Below are 10,509 nucleotides of genomic sequence, written 5' to 3' on the forward strand. Positions count from 1 at the left end.
AAGGTCACGAGACAATTTATCTTCTGTATATGCAATGGTATAGAAAATATAGTAGGCTTAATTATGAGATAAAGCTCCCATCTTCTCTTGTGATTATGTTAGTGGTAAGCTTAATTATGAGATAAGCTCCCATCTTCTATTGTGATTATGTTACTGGCAATCTGCTATGAGAAGTGTTAATCAAATGTTTGTGTTGTCCAGAGTCTAGACCATTTAGCTGTGCAGTTATTCTGGGTTTGCTTCAGAATTACACAAAGCATAGTGGAAACTAGAGTAAGATTAATCCTTGTTTCGTACAACATGCAGTATGTTTTTAAATATAAATACTGAAGAAAAAAACCAGCTCCTCATGGGAAATTAGCCTAAGATTAGTCCTTGCAGCGTACAACATGCAGTATGATTTTAAATATAAATACTAAAGAAAAAAAATCAGCTCCTCATGGGAGCCAATGAACGATGACAACAAATTAGTGGTCACAGATCATCATTGTTCTAATCACATTTTAGATTTCATCAATCATAACCATGACATTACCGAACAAATGTTCTGTACAACAATCCTGTGAACATCACCTTGACATATAATCACTTTCCATCAGAACTTACAACATTCAACAACACTACAGCACCAAGTTGCAAATCTTACCAATACCTAAAGTAGCAGAACACTAGAGAAACTTCTTCTCAAGTCCCCGCGATACAAATGCTACAACATTTCTGCTGCACCTTCGGAGTTCAAATGAATAATTGTCCTGCTGTGGCTATCGTACACCCAAGCAATGCGCCAGCAATCACCTGGGACCAATTTGGCACCCAAGAAATTAGGAACACATAAAAATGGTAATTCATAAATGTATGCCGCAAGAAGATAGCGGTACTGACGAAGCTGCATGATGTTGATAGTAGATAAGAATATCTACATATGTTGCCAAGTAAAATGAGGGCATGGTGATGTGGGGTCGGTCAGTTTGAGGTTCACTTGGTATCCACATAACCATAATGCCAATAAGACATCGCTTTCATTTTGCCAACAACAATAAAATGCACTCTCAAAAACAATAAAAAGGACATTTGAACAAACCTGGGTTGGTGTATGGCCTAAAAGTTCTCGTAGTGGTCTTGTTTCAGACAAGGGATGTTCAGAAGGAAGTTCACATACTATTTGATTCAATACCTAAAAATTAGAGAAAACAAGTTAAGTTCAACATAAGCACAACACTAATGTCATGATAATACATAGAGATCTATCACAAGGTTGTAATGTAACAATATAGAAAGGCTATTGAACCAACAGTACAGATGGCATGCAAAGAGTTATGATATACCTCTGCTTGCTTTCCAGCATGCAATCTGATACCAGAAGCATCGTACATTACCTGCCAAGTCACAAAAAGTAAATTCCTGAGACCTCAAAATTTGGAATTAACCAAAAGGAAGTCAGCATAAACGTGTGCACAAAATGCCCACATGCAACAGAATAACGTCCAACCCAAAACTGAAAATTGCATCCAAGCAACAATAAATGATCATTTTTCTTCTATCAAGATTCAAGAAGTAAAACCTCTTCTGAAAGAACATGGGTTGGGATGGAGAACTGATAACCTACCACACTCGCAAATATAGTTGCTGTTGCAAAGAGGGAGCAGTTAAAGCCATCTTGGAATCCAATCGCTACTGCTAGTGCTGTAACCGTGGCAGAATGTGATGATGGCATGCCACCAGAGCCGATAAGCTGCTTGGGATCCCATCTGTTCTCCTTGTACCTTTGTTTAAAAACAAGAACAAATCAAACTTACTGCAGCATGGGAAACTGTATAAACACCTGTTCAGACTTGAACCACAAAGTTATAGCTGATCTTCCATAAAATGCATGCTGATGTATCAATCTACATCAAAACTGTGGAAAAAATATGAGAAAAGAAGCAAGAGCCCTTGATGCATAATCATCCTTTTGCCAAAATAAAGATCCCACTGGGGTCCTAAGCCTGGCTGCACTATTATAAGACAAACCAAATAGGTCATTCTCATTCTCATGTGCAAACATAACAAGGACTCTTTGTGTTCATTGGCTTCACTGTTGAAAGAGTTACATGACCATCTATCCGGAAATCAGATGATTGAACTCAACAAGGTCCACAATCACTGTGGATAATTTGTTTTCTTAAAAAAAGCATCAACCTGTTTCTCCCTGTATATATTTCTGGTATAGAATGATCAAGGTTTTCTGAATGGAACATAAAATTTAAAATGTGACAGCATCATATGTGAATTCCACAGACAAAGGTCATACTGTTACCAGGACAGATCAAATGTGGTGTACATAACCAGCAAACTGCGCTCCATCAATGATCAATGAATTCCAGTCCAAAGGACGCCCCATAAAAAAAATGCACTGGCCCACAATTCTTACATAGTTTGACCAGATCAAGGCCAATTCCATTTGCTTCCAGCTCAATTCACCAAAACCATCAAGAAATGAAAGCAAATCCAGCATATAGGATGCTATTACATTCCCAGTCTATCATCATTCATTCCTCTAGCTGTATAGGCAAAGATAAAAGAAATAGGAGGGACAAATTCTTAAGCACGTTTCGGATGTCCAGGAAACGGAATAGTCGAGCAATGTCAAGAGGCAGCTTTGACCGTCGGAACCGCAGGCGGATCCGGATACTCTCGCGCCCGATCCCAGACCCAAACACAACGGACGGGGACGCGAGGCGGGTGAATTCAGGAAGAGAGGAGAAGGGAATCGGGGCACGGAGCGAGGCGTGTACCATGTGACGAAGAACTTGATGGACTGCGCGATGGCAAACCCGAGCAGGGCGGCGACGAGGGGGTAGTTGTGGAAGACGACGAGGTAGGAGAAGCCCCCGGGCGGCGGCGGCGAGGAGGCGTCGTCAGCACCACCGTCTCCCATGGCCGAACGAAAGTCCCTGGCTCCTGGACGGGCGGTCCGGCCGGCGCGGCGCTGCCCTGCCTAATCCTGCCTGCCTGCGCGCCCCCTGCAGCACGTCACGTTACCGGACCGCAGCGCGCGCCCTTGGACTATATATACAGCCTCCGCGATCCGCGGCCGCGCTCGCTAAAAAGCTCCTCCTTCGCTTCGCTTCCTTCTCGTCTCTCTCTCCCTGGTCCCTGCCTGCGCTGCGTCGCACGGCTCGGGGCTCGGGCTCTCACGCACCGCACCAATGGCGACGGCAACCCGCTGATGTATTCTATTGCAGGACGTCCCCGGATTTGTTTGCTGCTCTGCTCTTGGAGGGAAGGAAGGAGCAGCAACTAGCCAGGCAGATACTCCTCGGATTTATTTGGGTGTGCCGGCGCGGGGGAGAGCTCAGCTGCTGATTGGAGTGGAAGGGGGAGGGAGGCATCAGAACGGAAGCCTGCTGGCGAATATGCCGATCGGTCGACTTGCGCCCACGGAGGCACGGAGCGATGCAGGAAGAGCTCTGCCGTGGACCGTGGTAAGCTTCTGCCATTGGTCCAAATTGTTCATATATGGCTTATAATCCACGATTTAAATAATATTTTTCTTCCACACTAAATCACGAACAGGCTGAAGACATTTGCTGCCACGCAACGTTCATGAGCTTCACGCATAAACCTGACGAATTGATATCCTAATCGCGACGTGAGAGCGTAGCTCACCCGCCCGGCGTTTGATCAGGTCGCACAGCCGGAATGGGGTTCGACTTTCGAGTGCATGGTTAGGTCGACAAGTAGAACGTTAGACCCCGTTTTATGCTCTCTGTTCAACACACGCCCATAGATCCAGTCCCAACCAACATCAGTCTCTTCTTTGTTTCAGTCCTATATAAAAATGAGCTCAAGTTGCAAACCATCCAAAAAGCATCCAGTTATGTGTGTTTTCACTTAGACAAGCTGACTGAAATATTGCTTTAAACGTCTACCAGTGGAAATTCTCATTGATCAGAAGAACATCACGGTCAAAATTGTCAAATCACAACTTTGAACAGGCGACCAGGCAAACAAGCATCTCCAGCTTCTACTATAGTGCTTTATGGGCTTTTGGCTGCAACGAGAGCCGACCCAACACCCGCCAATCAAGCCAGCAAACTCAAATGCTACCAAAATATATATTCACATCTCTTGCGCAACCAACAACTACATCTAACCCGTGGCAAGCCTAACATTTCATTTCGTGATGTAAAACCGGTTGTGCGGGGCACGAGGATCGGTCATCTTCTTCAAGTCCAGGTCCATGCCGTCATCATACTCCTCATCCTCTTGCGGCTCGGACGCCTTCCTCTGCCTTTCCCTCGCTTCAGCTGCTTCCAACCGCAGCTTCTTGCGGACATAATCATCATACGACATCTCGCACCATTTCTTCGCGTCGCCGACCACCTGTTGGTTGTGGCGCTCCACGTCCCGCTCCAGCTTAGTCTTCTCGGTGTTCTTGGGTTCTCCCCAGTAGTCATAGCGGTACATTGGCTTTTCCGGGTCATAATAATCCTTCCCATAGACCTCTGTCTCATCTACGTCATATCGCCCGGGCTCCTCGATAGGAAGACCAAGTGCTTTCCGACTGCAAATCTTTAGGAGTTAGCAAACTGTGCACTAGGGGCGGTGAAATTTGTACAGGTAATAGATTTACCAGCAGATGTCTCTGATAAGGGCTTCCCTTTCTTCAAATGAACGACGCCACTGCATCAGATCATACTCATCCATTTCTTTATTTCGTCGGAGCTTCCCAACTTTGTATTCCTCTCCTCTTTCCTCGGCTTCCTTTTTCAGCTTTTTTATTAGCTGCGCCAATTAAATTTCAGTATGGAATGGCGAAAGGTTAAAGAAATATTGTCAGTGTATGTAAAAAGAGGTACCTGGCGTTCAGCACGAGCAGCATCCAGATCAAGTTCTTTGACGCTTATATTCTAACAAAAGAGGTCAGAGCAGGATGCCATTAGGGGATAAATCTATTTGCAACTAACAAGCTGCAAAGATCCAAATATGGTAATCAGGGGCTACAAAGATTACATACCACAACTTTCTTTTTTAGCAGTGTTTCTTTGAAATATCCTTCAGTATATCCAACTCTGTTTTCTTCATCGATTGAGGATGCATCAACTGTGGACTCATATGTTGTATCCTTGAATTTATCTGGATTTTGTTCCTCGTAGTCTAAAATCATCTGCTCTGCATTATGCCATTCCCAAAGCTGCAAAAAAGAAGAAACTTAACTGACAAACCTATTTGATGGGAATACAAGAAACTAATATGCAAAAGCCACAACATGATGCAAAATAATATATACGAAGCATGAGGCATATGATTGTGATTCACGGAGAATACCGTATCAACAAAAGGATGGTCTGATACCAAAGGTTCCTTTTCCATATCTTTTAAAGGTTTTTTCCTAGGAATGGGTGGCCGTCCAGCTTCACGCTGTCAGTTCATAAAAAGGTTAGATGGACACACCAGTATAAGATCTAAAACAAATAGCAGAAAACTGAACCAAATAGAAGTTAATTCGCACCCACAACTGCTCTAGGTTAGTATCCTCCTTACGGTGAAATATTGGTGGGAAGTCGAATCTATTAAATCTGCAGTCAGAAAGGAAATATCACATTGGAATAAACTGAAGCGAATAAACTGAAGCGCGGGATACGGCAACTGGCATTAATATTCATATTACCAGAACTGAGCAAGCAATGACAATAGTGGTACTCACATTAGGTGATCAATGTTAGGATATACAAATCGCATCTCAAGTGGGAAGCGGAAGCGGTAAGGGTTTCGTTTGGCCTGCACAGAAATTGATAGATATTACTAAAGCCGATCTACTTAAGATGCATAGACTTCCATGAACAAAAGATGCACTTTAGTCAATGTAAAGGCATTTCCTTTATAATACTGAAACCAGATGTCCTTAAACCACTCACTGTACATGTGGATTTCGCAAGATCACTTACCAGAATCTCCACATAGACTTTCATGCCAGGCTTGATGTGATGCCGGATCCAGTACCAGTCATTTCCTTTTATCGGCACCCACCTAAAAGCATCACAAGTTGTAAATTTCAACAAGGTAAATAGCAGACGATGTCTTAGCAACTAAGCTAAATTAAAGGTAAAAGACAGAGGAATATCCTACAAGGCTACAAGTGCAAAATTAAGAAGCTTGCCAGGCTTGTCTATTGCTGAAAGGTGGAGAGTGCTGATTGGATCTAGATTATGTGTTGAATGTTCTGTGCTAGTTTTCAAGCGTGCTTAATAATCTGAAGTGTGGCAGTTTCCAGTACACACAGCAGAAAAAAAAGGTATGGTAACAAGAAAACATGACACCCAAAATTCAGACATGTGCATTGGAAGGCGCAATTTGTAGTATACCATAAACAAAAAAAGTTGTGTTAGCCTACAATAAGGAGAGAGTTGGGATAATCATTCATGGTCTGCCTTTTGCTAAATTAAGTACATTAGGCTCATCGTCATGCAGCAGAATTCAATGTACATACCCCTCATGGACACAACCGATGTTCACAAAGGCTCCCTGATAGAGGTGAACAGTCGTTACTTGCCCGTAACAGATCTGCAAGAGCATCAAGCCATGCAAAAAATGGTTAGAATGAAATGGACTAGCTAAGAGAAAAAAAAAGATGAAGTAGAGTTGTTCCAACAGAACCTGTCCAGGATAGTAGAATGGAAGTTCATGCTGCATCAGAGCAAACAATACATCAGTACCTTAAAGAAACGGATCACAAAATGTATGGGACTCATTCAAGAGCTGAACCTACCATATCTTCACTGTAGTCCTTACCTCTTTTTCGTCTGCCAGGGAAATAATCCTGATCAAACTGCACAATGGAAATAGCCCAGGTTTAACATTACATGATTGCAGAGGAACACTATAAATACTCGATGGGATGGCGAGACAGACACAAAGTAATTCTATTCAATTAAGCACACATTTTTTTTATAATTCGACGGGAGGGGAGAGAATCCCCCACCTGGTAGATATATTGATTCATTGGCTCTCAATCAGCCTGATAGTTTACAAACATTATAGATACATGGTATGCTTAATTGTTACATAGCGTTAGCTAGAACAGAGCACCAGTGTAGGCGATGGCTGCATCTTCTCTCGGCATTAAGGACACAAATGACAAGCAAAACTAGCTTCATGATTTGTTAGATGATCATAAAAAGGATGTTCCCCATTAGAATTAAGCAGTAAGCACTAAGCATCGCAATATTATCACTGGAGTTACTCAACTATACCTGGTAGGACTCCTGCTCCAACCTATCTCGGTTTGCCTCCACCCATTCCTTGTACTGCTTCAGGAACATTTTGTACCTGTCTAGCGCCAGATCCTGTGGCGCATCCTCCAGCTTCTCCACGTTGGTCACCCCGGCTGCGGCCGCCGCCTCCATGTCCAGTCTCTCAGAGGCCTCCCTGTGCGCCTCCCTTATGAACTCCAGCTCGTCCGGGTCCACCTCCCAGCCAGGCGGCGGCCAGTCCCGCGGCGGCACGAGCCGCAGCGGGAGCCGGCCGGCCCACGTCGTCTCGAGAGGCTTGGGCGTGTCGCGCGTCGCGAAGAGGCGCTCCAGGTATCCCGGCTCAGCCTCCACCTTCTTCCGGTAGGAAGGCGTGAGCATGCGGAAGGCCTCGAGGGACTCCGGCGACTGAAGCGGCACCTCCTCGCCCTCGTTGAGGCTGTGGCGCGCAAAGGCGACCTCCGGGGTCATGATTTCCTCCCACGGCGCCCATCCGTGCTCCACCCAACTACGGCGGCGGGCGACCTCCTCGGGCTCAGTGTTCTTGATGCTGATTGAGGGGATGACCGGTGGGTCCGCGGAGGGGGTCTCGTCGGGGGGCGAGGGGTTGATGGACGCGACGAGGCGGCGGAGGCGGGGTCTGAGAATTGTCTTGGGGCGGAGGCTGGGAAAGGGGAGGTGATGGTGGAGGAAGGTAGCGGCGGCCGGTGGGGTGGTCGCCATTTTTGTTGGGTTTTGGGACCTTCGGGCCGGTGGCCGTCGCGTCGCGGGGTCTAAGAGCCGAGGCGCGGGGAGGATAAGGGTGGTGGCCCACATGTCGGTGAAGGGCGTGAAATCTTTGTACTTGGAATAGAGTACATTACAATTTAGCGTTCAGTTTCACCCTAAAATCCCAAAAAATGTTACCGTACCTATCACATTGAATATTTGCGGTCCGTGTATGAAACATTAAATATAGACGAAAAAAAATTAATTGTACAGTTTGGTGGGAAATTACGAGACGAACGTTTTGAGCCTAATTAGTCCATGTTTGAACACTAATTGCTAAATAAAAACGAAAGTGCTACGATAGCCTAAAATTTCAACTTCCTGGAACTCAACACGCTCTTACACAAATACACAAATTATATGTTTGTCAATGTCAATGCTATTTGTCTCAAATTCTGTCAACCGAAAATCCGCGAAATCGCTAGAATTGGACCGTTCTGTCAAATGAAAATCGTGAATTCATCAGAATTGGACCTGAGTTGATTGATCCTATAATAATGATGACGATTCTAAAGCCACCTTTTTAGTCCTAAGGATCTCGAGGAGACTCTATTTCCTTTCTAAATAAATGCTAAGGATAGAGATTTTAGTAAAAAAAAATATTCTTCAATAGCTTTTCTAAAGAGTTGTTCAAATATAGTCCTCTTCTATTTTGGATTTTTCGGTAGCCAAAAATAGAAGACGAGAATGACTCTCTAGACTGTGCACGAAATATAGAAAAACGGTTGAAAAGTGTAAAAATATAGAAAACGATTTTTATATAAATGATTCTCTAAATAATGATTTAGAGAGTGAGATTTAAAGAGACTCTTAAAAGATGCTCTTATATTAAAAATGGATGATGACGATGATGAAGCTTGATGGACCGGTTAAAATAAAACTCAAGTACGACGTCTCGTACTTGGAGGAGTCTACAAGGAGCATACGGCGCGATCCGATTGGTTGAACGTACGTGAACAGTAATCGACGGTGCTGAGATGTGAGAAGACGCGGAGCTATATGGAGTACTATATGTATGTACTAGTGCAATGCGCGCGCCCCTGCGTGCGTGGGTGAGAGCCGGCCTTGACTTGCCAGTCAATAGTATTTTTCTCTCATAAAAAAATCAGCATCAGTCAGTCTAAACTAGCCCTAAAACTAACCAACGAACAGGCCGCATATATGTTGATAATGTTTACAATTATCTTGTGTTCTTTCTATTATACAACCCAAAGACAACTTGAATGATCCGATTAATATTATACAATCCATTTAGGCCCAACTAAAGTTTCGGGAAAAAAAGTAACATAGATGAGGTAATGAGCCTGTTCGTTGGTTGGTTTTTGGGCTAATAAGCCCGGCTAGTGCTGGTTTGTTGTGAGAGAAAAACACTGTTGGCTGACTGATAAGTCATGACTGAAACCAACAAGCAAACATGTTGATTGTGTGAACCTATCATACGCTAAACATTGCGCAATAACATGCAAATGCAATATAGGTGATCCTCGGAACATCCTGTAGTAGATAATAATTGGTCACATAAGGTAACAAATGCAGTTGTCAAGTAATTTCAAAGTTACACATTTATGTACAACTATCACGTGCTAGATTCATGAACTCAATGAGTCCTTGGAGTCTAATCCCATACAAATCCAACCCAGTGGTATTCGATCAAACACGCTGGGCACAATATGTTGAGGTCCATGAAACGGGTTTAGATCTGGGCGCTTAGTCTGGCACAGGCACTGTTCACTATCAGGAGCAACTTCACAGAAGCAAACAATGGAGGATTCGAGGAGCAAATGAGGTGGAATGTTGAAGAGGCAGGCACACACCCTGTGTATGTATGCAAGAAAAACATACCTATTGGCTATTGAAGTGGCACGGAGCAAGTCTAGACAATAACTTACCAGATTGGACGAATTAGTCGCAATTAACTTGACAGTATAATAGGTGCATGTGCATTCACTTCATATGGTGGGTAACAGTACTGGGCAAAAAGATCTAGGTTGAGCGCCATCATACAGGAGAATAAAGAATATATTAATATGGAAAGTATTGTTTCAAAAAGACCACATGGTAAAATACATTCATGAGCTATGGATAGCTTGTATATGTAAACAGGGCCTAATCAAGTAACCAAATACATATTGACGCAACCATAATTCATATTTCGACCAACAGCATGAGTGCTAAACTGACAAGGCAGATAAAAAGAGAGGATTCCACCTATTTAAAGGCCCTCAAATTTCCCTGAACTAATAGACTATAATACAGAGCTGTGACATTAATATGTGTTACCTTTAATATCGTCAGGCTTTAAGAGATTAGCACCCTGTTCGTTTGGGCTTGTTTGGCTTATAAGCCGTACTTTTTCAGTCAACGAACAGTAATTTTCTCTCACACTAGATCAGCCAATAATAGTTTCAGTCATGGCTTGCCAAATAAGCCCAAGCGAACAGGGCGCAGACTTTGTATGCACTAGAGACTGGACAACTAATCAAACCGCGCATTGCCTGAAATTCGCAAC

General features: G+C 43.7%; 2 protein-coding genes across 2 annotated transcripts; both read right to left on the reverse strand.

Annotated features, from left to right (window-relative positions):
- Positions 1-487: 487 nt before the first annotated feature.
- Positions 488-3,470, reverse strand: LOC136456992 (uncharacterized). Its single transcript, XM_066457027.1, has 5 exons — positions 2,775-3,470; positions 1,607-1,763; positions 1,326-1,376; positions 1,082-1,174; positions 488-795 (listed from the first exon to the last, which is right to left on the reverse strand). Exons 1-5 carry the CDS (start codon positions 2,915-2,917, stop codon positions 736-738), a joined length of 504 nt encoding a protein of 167 aa, XP_066313124.1. The 5' UTR covers positions 2,918-3,470; the 3' UTR covers positions 488-735.
- Positions 3,471-3,892: 422 nt separating this feature from the next.
- On the reverse strand, positions 3,893-8,000 carry LOC136456991 (protein PLASTID TRANSCRIPTIONALLY ACTIVE 10). The gene is made up of 12 exons (XM_066457026.1): positions 7,236-8,000; positions 6,752-6,811; positions 6,640-6,669; positions 6,473-6,546; positions 5,931-6,012; positions 5,690-5,763; positions 5,495-5,561; positions 5,311-5,403; positions 5,000-5,176; positions 4,842-4,892; positions 4,616-4,767; positions 3,893-4,546 (listed from the first exon to the last, which is right to left on the reverse strand). Exons 1-12 carry the CDS (start codon positions 7,953-7,955, stop codon positions 4,156-4,158), a joined length of 1,971 nt encoding a protein of 656 aa, XP_066313123.1. The 5' UTR covers positions 7,956-8,000; the 3' UTR covers positions 3,893-4,155.
- Between the last annotated feature and the right edge of the window lie 2,509 nt (positions 8,001-10,509).

This window comes from Miscanthus floridulus, chromosome 6 (genome assembly GCF_019320115.1).
Source record: "Miscanthus floridulus cultivar M001 chromosome 6, ASM1932011v1, whole genome shotgun sequence".
NCBI lineage: Eukaryota > Viridiplantae > Streptophyta > Magnoliopsida > Poales > Poaceae > Miscanthus > Miscanthus floridulus.

Coding starts and splice junctions, on each gene's coding strand:
- LOC136456992 (XM_066457027.1), bottom strand. CDS start 2,917: ATGGGAGACGGTGGTGCTGACGACGCCTCCTCGCCGCCGCCGCCCGGG. Junction 1,764..2,774: donor ATCAAGTTCTTCGTCACATG/GTACACGCCTCG, acceptor TTTTAAACAAAG/GTACAAGGAGAACAGATGGG. Junction 1,377..1,606: donor CAACTATATTTGCGAGTGTG/GTAGGTTATCAG, acceptor GTGACTTGGCAG/GTAATGTACGATGCTTCTGG.
- LOC136456991 (XM_066457026.1), bottom strand. CDS start 7,955: ATGGCGACCACCCCACCGGCCGCCGCTACCTTCCTCCACCATCACCTC. Junction 5,764..5,930: donor AAGTCTATGTGGAGATTCTG/GTAAGTGATCTT, acceptor ATTTCTGTGCAG/GCCAAACGAAACCCTTACCG. Junction 5,404..5,494: donor CTAACCTAGAGCAGTTGTGG/GTGCGAATTAAC, acceptor ATGAACTGACAG/CGTGAAGCTGGACGGCCACC.